Source organism: Festucalex cinctus, chromosome 15 (genome assembly GCF_051991245.1).
Source record: "Festucalex cinctus isolate MCC-2025b chromosome 15, RoL_Fcin_1.0, whole genome shotgun sequence".
NCBI classification, from domain to species: Eukaryota; Metazoa; Chordata; class Actinopteri; order Syngnathiformes; family Syngnathidae; genus Festucalex; species Festucalex cinctus.
In genome coordinates, this window is record NC_135425.1 from 1046082 (window position 1) to 1070391 (window position 24310).

General features: G+C 40.7%; 1 protein-coding gene across 3 annotated transcripts in view; it reads left to right on the plus strand.

The window, feature by feature from the left end:
* mapkap1 (MAPK associated protein 1) overlaps positions 1-24310 on the plus strand; it is a 313550-nt gene that overhangs the window by 274883 nt on the left and 14357 nt on the right. For all 3 annotated transcript variants that reach the window (XM_077498025.1, XM_077498027.1, XM_077498026.1), the window contains 2 exons: positions 9277-9417; positions 20219-20356. In XM_077498025.1, coding sequence (XP_077354151.1) covers positions 9277-9417; positions 20219-20356 — 279 coding nt within the window. The remainder of the gene's footprint in view (positions 1-9276; positions 9418-20218; positions 20357-24310) is intronic.

A 24310-nucleotide genomic window follows, 5' to 3' on the forward strand; every position in this document is an offset into this window, starting at 1 on the left:
TTCCATTTTGTTTTATTCATTTTTGATTGCCCCTTTGGACAATAAAAGTAAACATTGTGCAATGAGTACAACGAGCGATGATGTGTATATACACTTTTACAAAAAAATACCAATCAGGGCAACTCATTGCCTAAAAATAAATAAGGACGCTGATTTTTGCAGGTCTTAACAATCACCAAAATCCGTTGAGCTTGACAGACACTGGAAAAAAAAATATTCTACATGTAAACGTTTATTATGCCATTTTCAAAGAAATTTTGCTTCCAATATGCCAGTACCCCAACGTGCCAGTACCCCAACGTGCAAGTACCCCAACGTGCAAGGACCCCAACGTGGCCCGGGCTGCGAGGGCCCTTTATAGCTGCTCGCAGCTCTAGTTAGGGCCCGAGCAGCGACCGCTGCGAGGTCCCTATTGTTTTTCGTTCGAATTATTATTATTATTAGGGCCCGAGCAGCGACCGCTGCGAGGTCCCTATTGTTTTTGTAAAAATTCTTCTTCTTCTTCTTCTTCTTCTTCTTCTTCTTCTTCTTCTTCTTCTTCTTCTTCTTCTTCTTCTTCTTCTTCTTCTTTATTCTCCGCAAACAATCGCGATTTTGGGTACCTAAATATTCACGAAAACTCACCGAACTTTGCACACTCCTCAGGTCCGGCGAAAAATTTGATATTATGAAGTCGTTATAACAACGCGACTCTATAGCGCCCCCTAGCATAGAAAAATAAAAACCAAGCCCGGCACGTTTGAGCTAGAGCAACGAAAATTGGCAGGCACGTATAGCACCCCGAGACGCACAAAAAAGTCTATTGGGACCATGTAGCTAAAATGTACAGGAAGTGAGCTATGAATTTTTTAATGTCCAATTTTGGCCTATTTTGGCACATTCACTGTGGTCATGCTTTTTCCCCCTATGCAAACATTTTTCATCCCATTGACTTTAAAGTTGGCATTTATCATCTCAAGACCTAAGAGAACAGCTGGGCAAAAAGTCTTGCCTTTTCGAAATACTATATGACGGGGGCGGGGCATCAAATATTGCCTTTAAAATTTCATTTGTCCAGAAAGAGCAAATGCTTAATAACTCCCATGTTCAAGCTCCAAAAAATCTCAAACTTCTCAGGCAACGTAATAGTCACGGCCTGAAAACATCTATATGATAAAATTCAGTTATACATATAGCGCCACCTAGTGGTTACAATAAATGTCATACTTTACGTTTTTAGCTACTGTGCTGAGCTTGTTGAAGGGATCCATTTGAAAATTGGTCAGAAAAGCCTTAAGATGTTGATCATGCCCCACACCGAATATTGTAACTTTTCGCCAAAGGGCGTGGCCGCTACGGTGACGCAAAGTCTGAAGATTTTTCGTGAAAATAAAAGCTGCATTAACTTGACCGAGATGATCCTATCTTCTCAAAATTTCACACATTTGATGAGAGTACAGCCCTAAAGACATCTACTGACTTATATTTCATCTAACTGATAGCGCCACCTAGTGGCAATTTTTTTTCTTACGAATTTTCTTCTACGTTTTTCTCCAAACACGTTAACTGGACCTACCTCATATTTGCTCAGATGAGGGTTTCGGCCTTCATGATGTCACAACACGAAGTTTGTGAGTTTTCGCGAATTGCTGTGGGTGTGGCTAAGCGCTGTTCGCCAAGAAAACAACGCCAGTTTTGAGGGTCTAAACATGCACAGAAACTCATGAAACTTGGCACACACATCTGGCCTGGTAAAATGAGCCATATTTTATTGTTGATTGTGCTATTTTTACAAAAATGACTCAATAGCGCCCCCTAGAAGTTTTTAACGAAGCAGCCCCGGTTGTACGTTTAAGCAAGAACGACGAATATTTTTAGATGTATGAGGGAGCCCAAGTCCTACAAAAAAGTCTCTTGGACCCATATGCTAAATTGAACAGGAAGTGAGCTACGAATTTTTGAATGTCCCATTTTTGACAATTTTTGCACATTCACAGGGGGCAGACTTTTGCCCACTTCTCCTACACGTTTCATCTGACTGAGTTAAGACTTGACCTGGGCCATGTCAAGACCTGAGCCAACGACAGGGGGAAAAATCTTGACCTTTCGAAATACTATATGATGAAGGCGGGGCATCAAAATTTGTGTTTCGCACTGAAAAAGGATATGCTTAATAACTCCCCGGTACATGCTCCAAAAAATCCCAAACTTGACATGTATGTTTATCGTCAAGGCCTGAAGCTATCTCTATGACAACATTCAGTTATATATGCAGCGCCACCTAGCCCTTGAGGCATAAAAAAAAAATACCCCACATACGGTATTTTGTACAAAAAATGTAAACTCATTCTAAGTGTGATAACGAAGTCATTTATGAATATTCTTTTAGTTTCCACCACTCAAAATGTTCACTGGCATCAGACTTATCCAAACATATATATATTTTTATTTATTTTTGATAGCCTCTGTGGACATTAAAAGCAATATCGTGAATGAAGGATATGCTTAATAACTCCACGGTACATGCTCCAAAAAAAAATCCCACACTTGACATGTATGCTTATAATCAAGGCCTGAAGGTATCTCTATGACAACATTCAGTTATAAATACAGCGCCACCTAGCCCTTGAGGCATAAAAAAAATAAATAAATACCCCACATACGGTATTTTGTACAAAAAATGTACACTCATTCTAAGTGTGATAACTAAGTCATTTATGAATATTCTTTTAGTTTCCACCACTCAAAATGTTCACTGGCATCAGACTTATCCAAACATATATATATTTTTATTTATTTTTGATAGCCTCTGTGGACATTAAAAGCAATATCGTGAATGAAGGATATGCTTAATAACTCCACGGTACATGCTCCCAAAAAAATCCCACACTTGACATGTATGCTTATAATCAAGGCCTGAAGCTATCTCGATGACAACATTCAGTTATAAATACAGCGCCACCTCGCCCTTGAGGCTTATATAAAAAAAAAAACCCACATACGGTATTTTGCACAAAAACTGTACACTCATTCTAAGTGTGATAACTAAGTCATTTATGAATATTCTTTTAGTTTCCACCACTCAAATTGTTCACTGGCTTCACACCGATCCAAACGTATGTACGTTTCCATTTTGTTTTATTCATTTTTGATTGCCCCTTTGGACAATAAAAGTAACATTGTGCAATGAGTACAACGAGCGATGATGTATATATACACTTTTACAAAAAATACCAATCAGGGCAACTCATTGCCTAAAAATAAAAAAGGACGCTGATTTTTGCAGGTCTTAACAATCACCAAAACCCGTTGAGCTTGACACACACTGGCAAAAAAAATATTCTACATGGAAACGTTTATAATGCCATTTTCAAAGAAATTTTGCTTCCAATATGCCAGTACCCCAACGTGCCAGTACCCTAACGTGCAGGTACCCCAACGTGCAAGGACTCCAACGTGGCCCGGGCTGCGAGGGCCCTTTATAGCTGCTCGCAGCTCTAGTTATTATTCTTCTTCTTCTTCTTCTTCTCCGTAAACGATCGCATTTTTGAGTACCTAAACATTCACGAAAACTCACCAAACTTTGCACACTCCTCAGGCCCGGCGAAAAATTTGATATTATGAAGTCGTCATAACAACGCGACTCTATAGCGCCCCCTAGCGTAGAAAAATAAAAACCAAGCCTGGCACGTTTGAGCTAGAGCAACGAAAATTGGCAGGCACGTGTAGCACCCCGAGACGCACAAAAAAGTCTATTGGGACCATATAGCTAAAATGTACAGGAAATGAGCTATGAATTTTTTTATGTCCAATTTTGGCCTATTTTGGCACATTCACTGTGGTCATGCTTTTTCCCCCTCTGCAAGCATTTTTCATCCCATTGACTTCAAACTTGGCATTTATCATCTCAAGACCTAAGAGAACAGTTGGGCAAAAAGTCTTGCCTTTTCGAAATACTATATGACGGGGGCGGGGCATCAAATATTGCCTTTAAAATTTCATTTTTCCAGAAAGAGCAAATGCTGAATAACTCCCATGTACAAGCTCCAAAAAATCTCAAACTTCTCAGGCAACGTAATAGTCACGGCCTGAAAACATCTATATGACAAAATTCAGTCATACATATAGCGCCACCTAGTGGTTACAATAAATGTCATACTTTACGTTTTTAGCTACTGTGCTGAGCTCGTTGAAGGGATCCAGTTGAAAATTGGTCAGAAAAGCCTTAAGATGTTGATGATGCCCCACACCGAATATTGTAACTTTTCGCCAAAGGGCGTGGCCGCTACGGTGACGCAAAATCTGAAGATTTTTCGTGACAATAAAAGCTGCATTAACTTGACCGAGATGATCCTATCTTCTCAAAATTTCACACATTTGATGAGAGTCCAGCTCTAAAGACATCTACTAACTTACATTTCATCTAACTGATAGCGCCACCTAGTGGCAATTTTTTTTCTTACGAATTTTCTTCTACGTTTTTCTCCAAACACGTTAACAACACGAAGTTTGTGAGTTTTCGCGAATTGCTGTAGGCGTGGCTAAGCGCTGTTCGCCAAGAAAACAACGCCAGTTTTGAGGGTCTAAACATGCACAGAAACTCCTGAAACTTGGCACACACATCTGGCCTGGTAAAATGAACAATATTTTATTGTTGATTGTGCTATTTTTACAAAAATGACTCAATAGCGCCCCCTAGGAATTTTTAATGAAGCAGCCCTGGTTGTACGTTTAAGCAAGATCTACGAAAATTTTTAGGTGTATGAGGGAGCCCAAGACCTACAAAAAAGTCTCTTGGACCCATATGCTAAAATGAAAAGGAAGTGAGCTACGAATTTTTGAATGTCCCATTTTTGACGATTTTTGCACATTCACAGGGGGCAGACCTTTGCCCACTTCTCCTACACGTTTCATCTGACTGAGTTAAGACTTGACCTGGACCATGTCAAGACCTGAGCCAACGACATGGGGGAAAAATCTTGACTTTTCGAAATACTATATGATGAAGGCGGGGCATCAAAATTTGTGTTTCGCACTGAAAAAGGATATGCTTAATAACTCCCCGGTACATGCTCCAAAAAATCCCAAACTTGACATGTATGTTTATCGTCAAGGCCTGAAGCTATCTCTATGACAACATTCAGTTATATATGCAGCGTCACCTAGCCCTTGAGGCATAAAAAAAATACGGTATTTTGTACAAAAAATGTAAACTCATTCTAAGTGTGATAACTAAGTCATTTATGAATATTCTTTTAGTTTCCACCACTTTTAGTTTTATTCATTTTTGATTGCCCCTTTGGACAATAAAAGTAACATTGTGCAATGAGTACAACGAGCGATGATGTGTATATACACGTAAATACCAATCAGGGCAACTCATTGCCTAAAAATAAATAAGGACGCTGATTTTTGCAGGTCTTAACAATCACCAAAACCCGTTGAGCTTGACACACACTGGCAAAAAAAATATTCTACATGTAAACGTTTATTATGCCATTTTCAAAGAAATTTTGCTTAATATGCCAGTACCCCAACGTGCCAGTACCCTTCGTCAGAAGTGAGAGTACTTTTTTTTATTTTTTATTTTTTTTTTTTTTTTTTTTTTTTTTCCCAATGGATGGGTGGATGGAATTAACCTTGGTCAAGTACCCCAACGTGCAAGGACCCCAACGTGGCCCGGGCTGCGAGGGCCCTTTATAGCTGCTCGCAGCTCTAGTTCTTCTTTTTATTTTTTGTTATTATTCTTTTCCGCAAACAATCACATTTTTGAGACACTAAACGTGAACGAAAACTCACCAAACTTTACACGCAGATCGGGCCTGGCGAAAAAATTTATATTTTAAAGTCGCCATACATGATAACAGAAAAATGGCTCTGTAGCGCCACCTACATAGCTTAAACGGATCCCTGTCCCGCTACGATTGTCCTACGGCTATGAAAATTGTGTGGCACCTGTAGCATATCCAGATGAACAAAAACCTCTTTGATATGTGTACCCTAAAATAGACAGTAAGTGAGATATGAGTATTTAAATGTCCAATTTTGGCCCATTTTTGCACATTTACAGGGGTCATACTTTTGCCCGCTTCTCCTACACGGTTAATCCGATTGACTTCAAACTTGGGATGTACCATCTCAAGACCTGGGACAACACCATGGTACAAAATCTAAAGTTTTTGACATTCTATATGACAGCGGTGGGGCATCAAATTTAGCGTTTCAAAACTCTTACTAAACGTAGTATTGCCGGTTGTACGTTTAACCTTGAGCTACGAAAATTGGTACACATATGTAACAGACTATGATCTACAAAAAACTCTGTTGGTGCCATATGCTAAACCCAACAGGAAGTCCGCCAGAGGCGGGGCATCAAATTATGAGTTTCAAAATTCTTACTTAATGAAGCATTTCCGGCTGTACGTTTCACCTAGAGTTACCAAAATTTGAAGACATATGTAACAGCCCTCAAGGTACAAAAAACTCTTTTTGAACCATATGCTAAACCTAACAGGAAGTCCGCCATTTTGATTTACTTTGGAACGTGTTGCCATTTTTTTGGCCATTTCATAGGGGTCCTATTTTAACGAACTCCTCCTACAGAGTTTATCCGATCATGTTCAAACTTGGTGTGATTCATCTTAAGATATTGAAGATGAAATGTTATTGAAAGTTTTTTATTTCGTCGCACGCTGTTGTCGTGGCATGCACTTTTTGCAAAGGAAAAATATTCTTCTTAATGAAGAATTCCCAGTTGTACGAAGCAGTTAGAGCTACGAAAATTTGTAGACATATGTAACAGCCCACGATGTACAAAAAAGTCTCTTGCTGCTTTGTGCTAAACCCAACAGGAAGTCCCGCAGGGGCCGGGCATCACATTTTGAGCTAAACAACTCCTCTTTAACGAAGCATTCCCGGTTGTACGTTTCACCTAGCGCTATGATAATTTGGAGGCATACATAAGAGCCTACGATGTACAAAAAAAGTCTCTTAGAACCATATGCTAAACCAAACAGGAGGGTCCGGCATTTTGATTTACGTCGGGATTTGTAGCCATTTTTTGTGGCCTTTTTTAGGGGTCACATTTTAACGAACTCCAACCAAATTTATCCGACTGTCTTCCAACTTGGTGTGTTTCATCTTAAGATGTTTAAGATGCAAAGTTATCTAAAGTTTTTTTTTATTTTGTCGCAAGCCGTTGCCATAGTAATGCATTATTTGCCAAGTAAAATGCTGCTTTTTTTTTTTTTTTTTTTTTGTCTAAACGAACGAAAACTCATGAAACTTTACACACACATCAGACTTGTCATAAACATGAATATTTTAGAGATTTCTTGTGCAATTTGCAATAAATGGCTCAATAGCGCCCTATAGACATTTTTATGAAGCTTTTGGAAATGTATGATTCAGCTAGATTTGTAAAAATTGGGATACCTATCAGCCTAAGACTGACAAAAAAGTTTCTAAAGCCATATGCTAAACCAAACAGGAAGTCTGCCATTTTGATTTACTTTGCTATTTGTCGCCATTTTTTGGGGCCTTTTATAGGCCTCATATTTTCTACAAAACTTATCAGATTGTCTTCATTCTTTGGCGTGTTTCATCTGAAGATATTTAAGATGAAATGTTATTGAAATTTTTTGTCACGCCTTTGCTCTAGCGATGCATTGTTTGCAAAGAAAAATGCTTTTTTTTTTTGTCTAAACATGAGCGAAAACTCAAAACTTTGCACACAGATCAGACCTCTCAAGAACATTAATATTTTAGTATTTCCGATTATATGAATCAGCTAGATGTGTGAATATTTGGAGGCACACCTATCAGCCTAATACCTGCAAAAATTATTCTATAGGCATGTGCCAAACCATTTTGATTTTATTTTGTTTATTGTGCATCATTTTTGGCCTTTCCATGAAACTTTGCAAGCACAAAGCATGGCAAAAACATTTACAATTTAGACGGTTTCCTATGAAACAGCACCCCAACATGCCAGTACCCCGACGTGCAAGTACCCCAACGTGGCCCAGGTTGCGAGGGCCCTTTATAGCTGCTCGCAGCTCTAGTTTTATTTCTTTTTTTTCTGACGGTAGAATAGTTAGGCAGTGTTTTGATTCTGTAGTGTAGCAATCGTGAATAAATGCATGTTTTATTAACCCTATTCCGCCTAAGTCATCCGTGTTTCCGAGTGGATTATTATTATTCTTTTGTTAGTACAACGAACCACTGAATATCAAGTGTGGCGACTTTAGATTATAAATGACTGATGAAGAAAGGATTTTGGTCGTTGTTTGCTCCTGTTAACCCAAAGCAAAGCCAACGTGTTGCCCCTAGAGGTTATCGAGGTAAATATAATTTACCTCTGTAACGTCCAGATTATTAATTCATCCAAAAGACGACCCAATTATCGCTACAACGGCAATATATATTGTGATTTTAAAACTGCCACAATATCGTCATCGTCATGTTCACAATATTTAAAAGGAACACATCTGTTTAAAAAGTCAGGTTGATTTCCATTTGCGCAGTTCTAGCACCCTCTAGTGGCTAGTTTATTAGTGCAATTTAATTTTCATTGCGGATGTTTTGGCCTTGTATGTTTAAAATCTATGCTAATTGTCAGATGAAGGGAAACCTAATTTGCTTGTGAAGCGACCAATGTGTGCTTGCATTACCAAGTAAGTGCCTCAATATTATTAGAGATTGTAGGTGGTTTATATGCATTGCTGTTATGTACAAAAGCACAATATTGTGCTTTTTTTTTAGTATGAGCTCTCTTTTTGACAATATTGTGATATTTTTTAAATCGCCAACGCCCCCACAATATCGTGATAATTATCGTATTGTGACCTTCATATCGTATCGGGATGTTTGGATATCGTTACATCCCTATTGGTTAGCATGTAATTCCTTAGCATAATTGACATTAATAGATTTTGCAATGTACAGTCAGAGGTGGGATTTGAACCCGCGACCTCCTGCTTACTGTACAAAGCATTTAATCAAGTGTGCCACTGAGCAGTTGATCAGTTGTATGATATGGAAGTGGATATGGACCAGTGTCAGTCCCATCGAAAATGAATGAGGAAAAGTTGATATGCTTTCAGCATTCCCACAATAAAGAATCCGATTAACATGTGGGAATATTTTCAGCATTCCCACAATTAAGGTTAAAAACAACATCCTACAATGACAGAAAATGCTGCAAATATTTAGTATTTATTTATTTATTTATTTACTTACTTACTTTCTTAATTACCGCTTTCTTTCTTTTTCTCATGTAAATATTTTAATCTCCAGGTTCCAGGGGTGAGGAGAGCTCAGAGGAAGACCCACCCATTGACATCACCTCAGTCCAAGATATGCTGAGCAGCCATCACTATAAGTCATTCAAGATTAGTATGATACACAAGCTGCGTTTCACAACAGATGTTCAACTCGGTATGAATTTCATCCTGCTGATCAAAATAGGAAAAAAGTAGAATGAGAGGTGCTGATAATTTGGTGTGCCAATGCACATGAGCACTTCATTTGCCTTTTTCCTAAGATCCTGTAAACTACAATAGATCTGATATTGTTTCTTATAATTAACTTTTTGTTAGGTAAAAAAAAATCATTGAAAAGGACCTTGAAAAAAAATTGCAATTGCAATTTTTTGGGGAAAAAAAGTTAAAGTGTATATTATTCACAGCAAATTAATTAATTAATTTCTTTATTTATTTATTTATTTATTATTACGATTAATATTACTATTATTATTATTGAATTATTTAAATTATTATTCAATTTATGCCAGTGGCATATAATGGAAGGCACAACAAATAACTGAAGGTAAAAGCAACCTGTGTGTGTCCCTCTGTCATGGTTACCTGCAAATATATATCAGCTTTGTGTTCAACTATATAAGCCCAGATTTCACACTAGGTATATTTGTGACTAAACAGAGGTAAGATAATTATTTTAGTATGCAAACTTTTTATTTTTGTTTGTCGGTGTACTGTGAGGTTTTTCTTCACTTATAAGCGCCTTAGCTGCACAGGTTTAAAAAAAAGCTTTTCCTGGTTGATTTTTATTTATTTATTATTTTTTTACTCTGATTTGTAATTGACCGTTTTATTTACTGTATGCTTCCATTGCTTTTATTGTTGCCTGTACTGTGCACGTTGAGATTTATTTTATAAATGTAAAGTGGGTTATAAATAAAATCTATTATTATTATTATTATTATTATTATTAGTAGTAGTAGTAGTAGTAGTAGTAGTCGCAGTAGTATTAAAAGACTCTCTCAAACACTGATATTTGAATTATTCTCAGATCAAATTCTAATTATACTATTTAAATTGTAAGATGAATGTATCAAATAAGTTTTATCTCATGAACATAAGACAGGGATGTGTCTTAAGTCATATGGAATATGGATTGAGTAAAATGTCGTGTCTACATAATGTGTGAATGAGCTCAGCTGCTTGTCGAAGTGTGCACCTCATCTCTTCATTCACGTTCTTGAAACACCACCACACTGGATTTCAAATGAAACGAACAAGATGCGCTTTACTTACAGACGTTCCATCTTTATTTTGAGGGGATTTGCGAGTTTTACAGGACTTAAGTCGTGCTATACTAACATTGAATATCATTGCGTTAAATTCCGACGTTCGTTTTATGTACCAGAAAGCGTGCGTTTGATTAGAAGATACAATAATGTCCCTTGGTGAACAACTACAGTGCTCTGAGCACTTTAGTAAGTCAACAAAAAGTGAGCACGGCCGACTCCTTCCACTTCTTTTCTGGGACTATATAACCGTGGCACGATTTTCTCCTTTTTTGAGGTCCTTGATAGCACTTTCGCTTTTTTAGTGGAATCAGGCGGCCTGCATTGCGCTAAAAATAACTTTAGCATGGATGATCAAACACTTCTGCTACCCCGCGGTACAGTTCAAAAGCAAGTAAATAGACTTACCATTCTATCCCGATTCCACGCCACCCCACCCCAGGCTGTGTAGTCAGTCGCTAACTCACTATTAAGTATAGTAGATGGGCTTTGCACACACTACCGCGAGATGCTGTGACTATCGCGAGACCGGTAGCGAGACTGGGAAAATCTAACATGGCGGCGTCCTGCTGCTAAAATAGAATTAGCTTTATATTTCTAATTAAACCCGAATTTAATGATTAGATAAATTCGATTTTTTTTCTTTTCTAAGAAAGATCGGAAATATTATCCAGTGTGGACGACCTCGAACTCTTTATTGACGATTATTTTTATAGCTGCGCGATGGATGATCTGGCGGCTAGTCGTGATAATCCTTCGAAAAAAAGGAAAAATGACTCGTCAACAGACACGGACGATTTAGTAACCGCCGACGTATCGGTGAGTATGCTGGATTCCATAAATAAAAAACTTGACGTCCTCTGTCTTATCCGCGAGGACGTCAAAGAATTAAAGGCAAGTTTGGAATTCGTTAGCCAACAGGTAAGCGATCTCCAACGAGATAATTCCGAGCTACGCTCCTCTCTCGTCGCTGTCACAGCCGAGTTTTGGAGACGATTAAAAAGGAAAACAAAATGCTAAAGGAAACGGTCTTAGATGTTCAATCCCGTAGTATGCGGGAAAATCTAATATTTTCAGGTATATCCGAAAATACCCCAGATAATCCAGAGGGCGAGATAAAAAAATTTATGACATTATCGCTAAAGATCCCTCAGGAGACGGTAAATAATATCTCTTTTCACCGTGTACACCGGCTCGGAGCTCGTAAGGGCAATAAGCCCCGTCCTATTATTGCTAAGTTCGAACATTTTAAACATAAAGAATTGGTAAAAAGTAAAGGACGGGAGCTCAAAGGGACATCTTTCGGGATGAATGATCAATTCCCAAGAGAGATAAACGAGCGGCGAAAAGTACTGTTTCCTATAATGAAACAAAATAGACAGGAGGGTAAACGGACTTCGATGGTCGTTGATAAATTATATATCGACGGCCAGCTATTCCGAAACCCAACCTCGACCCCTTGGCTGTTCTAACTGATAATTGGTAGAGCCGAGTATTGTGTGATTATTTGACGTATGTATATGTATGTGTATGTATATGTGTATATATGTATATATATGTATATGTATGTATATGTGTATGTATATGTATGTATATGTATGGATAATGGGTTACGAAACTGAGAATATGAATTTATATCATGTATAGGCTATAATAATAATAATAATAATGATAATAATAATAATAATATAAAAATATATTCTTAAAAAAATAAAAATAATAATAATAATAAAAATAATAATCTCGCTTAGGTCACTATTTACTGGTGTATTGTTATGTTGAATCCCCCACAGATTTCCTTCACTCTCACTTCCCCCCTCGTTTCTTCACTATTATACTTATCTACTTGCTATCTCTCTCTTTATATAAATTATATAAATTGCCTAATTACTCTTTTGCTATCCTACAATATGTTAATATTAATAAGCAGCTTATATAGATGTATACATAAGACTGAGTCTATATTGCTCGTATGCAGAAATTAGTTCTGGTCTCCTGGAATGTGTGTGGCGCTCGCTCCCAGGCAAAAAGAATAAAAAAATTTAGACCATCTCTCAAGATTTAAGGCAGATATTTGTCTCCTACAAGAAACCCACTTACAAAAATCAGAAGAAAAATTATTTATAGATAAAAATTTTAGTCAAGTTTACTCTGCCTCCTATAATAGTAGACAAAGAGGTGTCTCTATACTTATACATAAGAATTTATTCTTTACTCTAAATAATATAGTAACAGATTTAGAGGGCCGATATATTATTATCCAGGTAACTATATTTAATAAAGTATATACAATTGGTAATTTATATGCCCCAAATAATGATGACCCGGATTTTTTCCATGAATTTTTCTCTCGGTTACTCGATTTAGCAACAAATTCTACTATTATTATTGGAGGTGATTTTAACACGGTCTTAAACCCGTTAATAGATCGTTCTAATAATAAGATATATACAAGGCGATTACGATCCGCTAAAGTAATAGATGAATATATGGAGGATTTTGGCCTCAGCGATGGCTGGAGACTTCAAAACCCAACTAAGAAGGAATTTACTTTCTTCTCTGCGGTGCACCGATCATTCTCAAGAATTGATTTTTTCCTTACAAATAATTCTATTGTTGATAAAACTGCTATAAAAATACATTCTATAATTATAAGTGATCATGCACCAGTCTCTCTCACTCTACAAATTGACTACCTTTAAACTTCCCCCGATATGGCGTTTTAACATCTCATTACTGAAAGACGTAGAGTTTGATAAAATTTTTAGAAGGGAGTGGGCAGATTTTTTGGAAATAAATGACTCTCCAAATATATCTCCATCTCTTCTCTGGGAAGCAGGAAAAGCGGTAATTAGAGGGAAAATTATATCATATTCAACTTATAAAAAGAAACAGGATCAAAAATTAGAAAAATACCTGGAAGATAAAATTAAACAACTAACGGATGAATATGCATTAAACCAAAATAATCAAATATGGATAGAACTACAGAATATAAAAATACAGTTAGATAACATGTTATCTAAAAAGACAGAGTTTATAATACAACAGTTGAGATATAATAATTTTGAACATAATAATAAATCAGGTAAATTCCTGGCAAATCAACTTCAACGGAATCGGGAAAAATCTCTTATAACGGCTATTAAAGGTATAAATGGTGAATGCACACAATCACCAAAAGAAATTAACCATATTTTTTATAACTATTATCGAAATCTATACTCAGAAATTAATAGACCTAACCCTGAACATATTGAGGTATTCCTAAATAGCTTAAATATACCTCAGTTATCTATTGAACATAAAGATATTCTAGATGCCCCGCTTACTATAGATGAGTTGTATCGTGCTTTAGACAGTATGCCTAATGGCAGAGCACCTGGTCCAGACGGCTATCCGGCTATATTTTTTAAACATTTCTGGTTAATGTTTGCTCCATTATTTCTAAGAGTAGTAACTGAAATTAAAAGTAAGGGTGATATACGTCAAGATATGAATATAGCAGCAATTAAACTTTTATTAAAGCCAGAAAAAGACCCCACCCTCCCGTCAAGTTACCGACCGATATCACTAATTAATACCGATATTAAAATTATCGCTAAGGCCTTGGCATCTCGACTAGAGACAGTAATCTCGACAATTATTCATAGCGATCAAACAGGTTTTATTAAAGGTCGTCATTCTACTAATAATATTAGGAGGCTCTTTAACTTGATAAGTATGTCACAGCGGTATGATAAAAAGGCAGTTGTTATTTCGCTGGATGCAGAAAAAGCCTTCGATAAAGTTAACTGGTCCTTCCTCTTTGCTGTCTTAAATAAATTCGGCTTCGGGGAGTCATTCATTCAATGGGTCTCAATATTATATGATTCTCCTAAAGCTACAGTTACTACCAATGGGATTACATCACAGAGTTTTACTCTACAAAAAGGGGAACAAGACAAGGGTGCCCAATGTCTCCTTTATTATTTGCTATATTTATTGAGCCGCTTGCATTAGCTATACGTCAGGATAGACGGATCCAAGGAATCCACTCCGGGACAATAGAACATAAAATTAATCTTATGTGCCGATGATATACTACTCTATTTAGAAGAACCTGCTATCTCGCTAGGGGAAGCATTTAACCTAATAACTAAATTCTCTCACTTATCAGATTACTCTATTAACTGGACAAAATCAACATTATTACCTATCACAGAAAATTCATGGAATCCTACAAGTCAGGATCCACACTACTCCTTTCCTACAGGTAATTTAAAATACTTAGGTGTTAAAATTTCACCAAAGTTAACTGAATTAACTTCTTTAAATTTTTTACCGTTATTGGACAGTATCCGTAGTGATCTGGAGCGCTGGAATAATCTTCCGATCTCTTTAATAGGACGGATAGCTACTATAAAAATGAAAGTTTTACCAAAGATTAATTATTTATTTTCAATGATTCCATTTAAACCTACGTCTAACTGGTTCCAATCGCTGGACTCTGCTATCATAAAATTCTATTGGAATAAAAAAAAAGCTAAAATTAGTCTATCTACTCTTCAGGAAAGTAAATCTAAAGGAGGTTTAGAGGCACCAAACTTTATGTACTATTATATAGCTAATCAACTACAATATCTTGTGCTATGGACACAACCCAACAGAGATACTAACTGTTGGTTGGAATTGGAGCAGAAGGATTGTAATAATCTTAGACTGTTAGATTTACTCTTTATTACAAAATCAATAAAACGACATAATTGTTTTAAAAACCCAATGATAGCCGCCACCCTGACTGCCTGGTGGAAGGCATTAGAAATTACAAACTCCCAATTGGCGCCCTGTGGGCTCTCTCCCATTTGGCATAACCCCGACTTTCAACTTAATAATCAGTCGTTCAATTTAAGCTTATGGGAGCAGAAAGGAATTACACACCTTCATCATCTTTTCTCAGATAATAAGTTTATATCGTATACAAACCTGGTCCAGAAATATGAAATAAAAAATGGAAATTTCTTACATTATCTGCAAGTTAAAAATATGGTTAAGAAACAAAACCCAACACTTCAGGACACGCTCCAACTGCCTGTCTTAGCTAAAGATATTATAAAGCTTTCTCCAACAACAATAAAGAAAATATCAAAAATAAGTTATTTTTATACACAAATAAAACGTATTTACCGACTTTAAAATGGGAAAAAGACTTGTCTATAGTTCCGGAACCAGACTTTTGGACCCAAATCTGTGAAAATGTATTTAAAATGACCAAACAGACAAATTTGCAACTTATCCAATATAAGATACTTCATAGAACATATATTACACAATATATGATGAAAAAAATGGGACTCTCTGACTCCGACATTTGTCTCCAGTGCTCACAAAACACTGCCGATACTTATCTTCATGCTTTATGGTCATGTACTCCAGTGCTGCATTTCTGGACTAAAATCTTGGAAAAGCTCGCTGATATATTAAACTGTAGGCTTCCTTTATCTCCAAGATTGTGTTTACTAGGTGACTTAACAATAACTGAGCTACCATGTAAACAATCCCAATCTATATTTATAGCCCTTACTATTGCTAAAAAAATAATCCTTGTCAATTGGAAAAATAAACAATCTCTAAATATCGACCACTGGTTAAACTTACTAATAAATTATATCTCAATGGAAAAAATCTCTGCCTTAAATAAAAATCAAGTATCAAGATTTAAACAAATATGGTCTATGTACATAGAATATTTTAATCTTAATTTGGCAACTTAATCCTGCCAAGATTCTGCCTGTTAACGAGAGCCACCACATCGTTACAACTTCTGTTTTCGCTGCTTCTGTATTTGGTATTTTGTATCTGATTGGTTTTATTTTTATATAGTCAGGAACCTAGTTGCTGCTAGTGGGCTCGAGCACACCACACTATACGACACTATACTCACTAATTCCTTAAGAGTTATTTCTAGTGGGCACTAAGCATCAACACTTGGTGTTACTGCATGCTAATTAGTCAATTTTCTTGACGCCGTCCCCCGTGGTCGGGCGGGGGTGGTTCTGCCCCCCCCGTTGTCTGCTCGGTAGCGGTTGTTGTCTTGGCCGCTCCCTGGGCCCCCTGTGGGGTGCGGTGTTGGGGTGCTTTCCCTGGTGCCCGGGGCGGCGCCGTCCCGGCGCGGTCCGCTGCTCCGTGCCCGGCGGCGCGGTTCGGGGCGGGTGGGCCTCTGGTGTGCCCCGTGGCTCCCTCTCCCCTCCCCCTTCCTCCCCCCCGTCGCCTCTCCCTCCTCGCCTCCTCCTGCCCATCCTCGTCTGCCTCCCGGTCCCTTTTCCCTTGTCGCCCTCCCCCCCCCCCCCCCCCCCCCCCCCCTCCTACCCTGCAGCCGCCCTTTCGCCTTCTTGTCGTCTTCCCCCCGCTTCCCCCTCCCCCCTTCCCTGTCGGCCCCCCGCCCCCTCCCCCTCCCTCTCCCTGGGCCTGGGGCTCCCTCCCCGGCCCGGGCGTCGGGCTCCGGGGGCCGGGCGGGGGTTTGAGGCCTGCCCCACTCCGGTAGAACTCCTGGCGCCCCGGGCGGGCTCCGGAGGCCGGTCTTATTGTGGTGCCAGATGGATGGGGTGGGGGGCGGGTGGGGTGGGGGGCGGGTGGGGGTGGGGGGTGCTGGGGGACGGGCGTGCCACCTACACCCTCCGGGTTGGGTGAGGCCCCGCTGGTCGCTCCTCTTACTCACGTCACTAGTTTTGCACTATACACTTTGTAAATATACACATAGGGCACACAACACATTTCTTGGTGGGGTGGGGAAGGGTGGAAACACCGTCTTCACCCTTCAACTCCCCTCCAATTTTAATGCACTTCATGTCCAAGGGGAGGGGTGAGTTGGGGCGGGGAGCCATCAGAGGGGATCGACTGCAGTGCCTGGCAGCGCTGTGGTCCCCCCCATTTGTGTCCCTGCCCCACCACTCTGTCCCTCCTTCTTTTTTGGGGGGGGGATGCGGGTGTGTCGGTGTAGGGGAAATTTTTTCCCTCTGCTCCGACTCACCTGCTCACAATTTTAATGCACCACACGCACACACTTGTATATACACTGGGTGGGGCCACATTCACGGTGTAAGGGTAGAGTTCGCCAGTCGGCGAGCTGGCGGACTCAGTAACAGGGTTAGGTGTCACTAGTACGCTGGCGTGACGACCGGGGCCTCTCCCCACCGGGCTCGGTGTTCTGGTGCTCCGCCTTTTCCCCTGGTGCTTCCTCCTCTGCTTCCCCCCTCCCGCCGCTGTGCTACTCTCGCACAGCTGGAGGTGGGGTGGGCACGTTTTCCCTCTCTGCGCTGCTGCCCGGTGCCGGTTTCCGGGGGTGGGGGGGGCTCGCGGGGGGCCGGGTTCGCGGGGGGGTTGGCGGGCGTCGGGGGGGGGGGGGGGGGGGGGGCTTGTTTGGGGGGGTGGAGGTATGGGTGGGTGGGGGGTTGGGTGTTGGGGGGCGGGGTGTGTTCGGGGATTTGGGGGCCGGGGGTGGTGGGGCCTGGGTCGTGGTGGGTGGCGGGTTTGGGTGGGGTGCGGGGGGGTCGTGGGGGGGTGGGGGCTGGGGACCAGTGGGGCGCTGTGGGGGCCCGCTGGGCCTCGTTCTGCGGCCTTGGGCTGGGGCGGGGGGTGTTCCGGGCGTCTGGGTCGGCTCGCCGACCGGTGTCCGCTCAGGTGGCTTGGGGGTGGCCTTGGTGCTGCCGCGGCCTGGGGATTTCGGGGGGGGGGGCGGTGCTCGCTTTGCTGGACCGCGGTTGACGGCTTTCTTTCTTTGGTGGTGGTCCTTATGCATGCCAGATCCGTCGCACCAGCATCTACTGAAACTCAACAGAAGTAGCCTCTCCCTCCCACAGCCCCTTGAATCAGTGGGTGCTGGTGTCTGTGGATCTCACTTTGCTTTATCTATCCTTCCCTCCTTCCTCTCTTTAGTTTTTCCTCTGGTCACTTGAGATCTCAATTTATTGGAAGTTTGAGGCTTCTGGGGTTGGCATAAGACTCTGGTTTTGTAACCACGCAGGAGGGGTTTTGTTGGTGCTGGACTTCACTTTGATGGATTGGATGTACTGGCTTCTATGGATCTCACTCTGCCTTATCGATCCTTCCCTCCTTCCTCTCTTTAGTTTTTCCTCTGGTCTCTTGAGATCTCGCTAAATTTGCTGGAATTTAGAGGCTTCCGGGGTTGGCGTAAGACTTTGATTTTGTAATCATGGGGAAGGCAGGAAGTGTTTGGTCGGTGCTGGATTTCACTTTGATTTATCTTTCTTTTCTCTTTATTTTTTTCTGACCTTTTCTCTGGTCTCCTGACCATTTAAACTCCACGACTCTGGCAAGATTCTGAAGTACCTGGTTAAGGCGAAGGGTAATGGGATATTTATAAGGCTTTAGGTGAATTAATGAGTATAAATTTATACGTATTTGCACGCACACGCACGCACGCACGCACGCAAACGCACGCACGCACGCAAACGCACGCACGCACGCACACACACACAAAAAAAAAAGAAAAAAAAAAAAAAGAGCAATGATGATAAGACGTTGAATCGGTAAGACTACCGAATGAACAATTCTGAGCTCTTTAAAATAAAAAAAAAATAAAAAATAAAAAAAAATAAAAAATAGAAGATACAATAATGTCCCTTGGTGAACAACTACAGTGCTCTGAGCACTTTAGTAAGTCAACAAAAAGTGAGCACGGCCGACTCCTTCCACTTCTTTTCTGGGACTATATAACCGTGGCACGATTTTCTCCTTTTTTGAGGTCCTTGATAGCACTTTCGCTTTTTTAGTGGAATCAGGCGGCCTGCATTGCGCTAAAAATAACTTTAGCATGGATGATCAAACACTTCTGCTACCCCGCGGTACAGTTCAAAAGCAAGTAAATAGACTTACCATTCTATCCCGATTCCACGCCACCCCACGCATTTTCCGTCCGGAGTCCAAATTGCAAACGCGCCGCCGAAACGCCTCCTCCGGTTATGGTGTGTGATGTAGCATGCTAGCTGATAGCTGTTCCGGGGCTATACCCGCCCCGCTGCAATATGATTGGCTACAGCCTCGCTGGAATGATATGACGCATTGCCATGACGCGCCCTGTAACCATGGACGCGCTCGGTAACCACGCCGCCATATTGGATTAGTGCTCAGGAAGGAGGGAAAAAAAAAAAAAAAAAAAAGAGTTGTGTGAAAGCTACCGAACGGAACACAGACGGGCAGAACCGAAACTGTTTAACCGATCGGCTTTAACGGTTTTCAAAAACCGTCACAGGCCTAATATATATACATACGGACCTGAATCCATTTGTCTTTGAATAATCTACCTTAGCTGGAGTTGTTTTGCAAGGAAAAATGGGCAAAAATTTCAATCTCTAGATGTGCAAACCTGATATAGACATATCCCAAAATACTTAAAGCTGTAATAAAAGGGGTGGTTCAACAAAACATTAACTCAGAGAAGGAGGAAGTTTTCCCTGTCCTACTCTTTTTTTTTTTTTTTTCATTGCAAAAAAAGTTTAATATATCTTATAAATGTCATTCCATTTCACAATTGCATCTCTCTTGTTGATGATTCTTTACAAAAAAAAATCAAATTTTATATCTTTAAATTCGAAGCCTGAAATGTGGCAAAAGTTCAATGGGGGCTGTAATTTAACAAAAAACATTAAAAAAGAAAAACATAGATAAGATAATTGTTGACTTTGCTTTCAGGGATCTCAGGAGAAAAGGTGGAGATTGACCCTGTCACCAATCAGAAGGCCAGCACGAAGTTCTGGATTCGACAGAAACCAATTTCTATCGATTCGGACCATCTATGTGCCTGTGACCTTGCAGAAGAAAGAAGTCCTAGTAAGTGCAATCTTTGGTAGCACCTTCCATTGCCGGGTTGTGTTCCAGACCACTCTTGCGATAAGTAAATAAATAAATAGAAATACACTAAATACTCCGTAGTTATGTTGTTGTAAATACTGTTATTTACAGCACTTAAGTTTTTTTATGGTCTTTAAGCACATTTGTTAAATAATGCAAAATTTTGAGGGAGAGCAGGAGCAATGGGTAACAAAATATTAGTGTAAAAACATATTATTAATCAAGATCTGTTTTTTTAACAAACAAAAAAGATGATTTCCCTCAAATATCATTGAATAATTTGTCTAAATCTGTGCTAGTGAGCATTTCTACTTTGTCGGGATAATCCATCCCACCTCACACATTTAGCATATCAAGATGATGGTGTTAGACAACATGATTGTTGCACAGGTGTGGTTTGGCTAGCTACAGTAAAAGGTCACTCTGAAATGTGCAGTTTTATCACAGTAATGCTACAGATGTTCCAGGTTTTAAGAGAGCGTGCAGTTGGCATGATGACTGCAGGAATCTCCATCAGAGCTCTTGCCCGTGGATTGAATGTTCATTTATTAACCATAAGCCTTCTCCAAAGGCATTTCAGACAGATTGGGCAGTGCATCTTACGGCATCCCAACTGGTGCAGACCACGTGTAACCACACCAGACACGACCTCTACATCCAGAATGTCCACCTCAAAGATCATCTGAGCTCAACCACCCGGACAGCTGCTGCAATAATTTGTTTGCATAGCCAAAGAATTACTGCAGAAACGGTCAGAAACAGCCTCAGGGAAGCTCATCTGCATGATCGTCGTCCTCATAGGGGTCTCGACTGGACTGCAGGTCTCTATCATGCAGTATGAACTGACTTGAGTGGGTGAATGGTCACATTTGATGACGTCTGACACGTTGGAGAGGTGTTTTCTTCACTGATGAATCCCGGTTTTCCCTTTTTAGGGAGGATGGCAGACTTGTGTGGTGTTGTGTTATGAGCGGTTTGCTTAAGTCAGTGTTGTTGATCGAGTGGCCCATGCTTGTGGTGGGGTTATGAAACAACACAGGTGCAATTTTTGATGGCATTTTGAATGCACAGAGATACCGTGATGATCTCCTGAGGCCCATTGTTAGGTCATTCATCCACGACAATCATCTCATGTTGCAGCAGGATAATGCACTGCCCCATGTTGCAAGGATCTGTACACAATTCCTGTAAGCTGAAAACATACCAGTTCTTGCATGGCCTAACTCCCCGCCCGCCCCTGCTCCTCTGATTAAAATCAGAGCCATTGACGGGGAAATAATGCTCAAGGAGGGTTGCCTCCGGTTGCGGCAAACATAACAACTGCCTTAACAATCGCAGATGGAAAACATTTTGTAACAATACACTTGCCTGCGCTGTACGAAGCATGACACCACAAACTGGCTGCTACTGTATTATTGGCGATCCCTCCCCCCTAACGTCACGAGGCTCAGCCACACAAGAGAAAATAGTGGACTTTTTTGACTCGTGCAATTTGCCACTGACTTCTGAAGGTATGTGCTTTCATTGCAAAGTAAATGTCCTTTAAGCAGTTATGTTTGTAATTCGCAGGGTAAACACTATCTGGCCTGTTTTTATTTCCATTTTATTCCATTACAGTTGGTATATTTGCACTTTGTTTATATTTCAATTCTGGAAAAAAATGGTGGCTTAAATATTGTTGCTGCAATAAAAGTGCTATTATTCTGAAGTGTCAATCACAAATCTATCGTCAAAAATATCGTCACCGCAAATTTCTTTGAAATATCGTGATATGATTTTTAGGCCATATAACCCACCCCTACTAACAGCCCTTACGTCCCTTGATTAGGTTTTCGCCCCATACAGACCCATCCCCCATTTTTGTGAGCAACGGAGTTGATTTGACTTATTTTGATACCGTGTTTGTTGTGGTAGATGAACAAACGTTGTAAGGCCAAACAGTGTGTCTTAAAAAAAAATCCAAATTGTTTGTGGTGTTTTAAGTTGTGATATAAACGTAAAATAAAATTTCAAACCAGTATTATATCATGATTAATACTCGACAATAATAATTGCAGTCGACAGAATGTCCACACATATAAACATGTTGCTATGTTTGGGGACACCAAAAAAACAAAACAAAGCAAAAAAAAAAACGATGGCCACGCCACACGTGTGCTTTTGTTTTCATGTGTTAAGAATATGTGCAAGGCAGCTTGTCACAAATTCTCGCAGTCGGCGAGAGTCACGATCATATGCAGGACAGGCGTGTAACGTGTCACGTTCTCGCAGTCGGCGCCTCGGCGGGACTACGTCTCGTTAAATATTTTGTTGCGCTGAAATAAAATCAAGAATTAATAAAACACATAAGCACCGAAGTTTTTAAATAAAAGTACAATTTAATAGCAAGCCAGCATTATGACGATAATACCAAAAATCGAATTAGACAGAGATTATAATAATTAAGTGGAGCCTACGTGTGCACATGCTATGTAATACTTTCATTTCAAATAAAAATTTCCCCAACAGCGTCATCTCGCCGCTGCTGCAGACCGAGACACCGAGTCATGTTGTATACTGGTGACTCGAGAGACTGTCACTCTCTCTTGTTTTCATGCGCTTGCCCCATGCCCCCATGCTTGGACGGACGGACACACACGCACAAAACACGGACGAATGGACTCCACATTAGCTGTTAGCTTAGAAAAGAGTAGTGCTTCGGTGAGAAGTTCCTTCCTTGGTGAATCGTTGCAAGACTACGCTCACTGACTGAACTGGTATGGCAGTACGTTCACTCATTGAATTGTACATACATGAACGGGAAATGGTAACACACTCACCGACTCGTTCGCTTACTGATACGTTCGTGAACCGGAAATGGCAACACGTTCACTCACTGACTCTTTCGCGAACTGATACGTTCGTCAACCGGAAATGGCAACACGTTCACTCACTGACTCGTTCGCTTAGTGATACGTTTGTCAACCGGAAATGGCAACACGTTCACTCACTGACTCGTTCGCTTTGTGATACGTTTGTCAACCGGAAATGGCAACACGTTCACTCACTGACTCGTTCGCTTACTGATACGTTAGTGAACCGGAAATGACAACACGTTCACTCACTGTCTGACTCGTTCACTTACTGATACGTTTGGGAACCGGAAATGACAACACGTTCACTCACTGTCTGACTCGTTCACTTACTGATACGTTTGTGAACCGGAAATGACAACACGTTCACTCGCTGTCTGACTCGTTCACTTACTGATACCCTCACGAGTCACGACACGTCTTTGCGAACGGCAAGCTTCTTCCCTTTGTTCATAAACACCAATAGCTCGGCTGGACGACACGTTCAGTAAAATCCCGCCCCTGTCTGATGCTGGCTGCTGATTGGCCGTTCGCGAAGATTGCCGACATGAGCGTGGCTAAGCTCAAATGAACTGAGAAAAGAACTAATCACTTCAGGTACTGATCCGTTCACTGAGTGAACACCACGCCGCCCTTTTCTGACTGAGGACCATGGTCCCGGATTTGGAGGTGCTGATCTTCATCCCCAACCGCTTCACACTCGACTGCGAACCGCTGCAGTGAGAGTTGGAGATCCCGGCTTGATGAAGCCAACAGCACCACATTATCTGCAAAAAGCAGAGATACAATGCTGAGGCCACCAAACCGGATCCCCTCAACGCCTCGGCTGCACCCAGAAATTCTGTCCATAAAAATTATGAACAGAATCGGTGACAAAGAGCAACCTTGGCGGAGTCCAACCCTCACTGGAAACCAATCCGACTTATTGCCGGCAATGCGGACCAGACTCTGGCAACGGTTGTACAGGGACCGAACAGCCCGTATCAGGGGGCCTGGTACCCCATACTCCCGAAGCACCCCCCACAGGACTCCCCGAGGGACACGGTCGAATGTCTGTGCTGGATCACTAAGAAACTCTTTC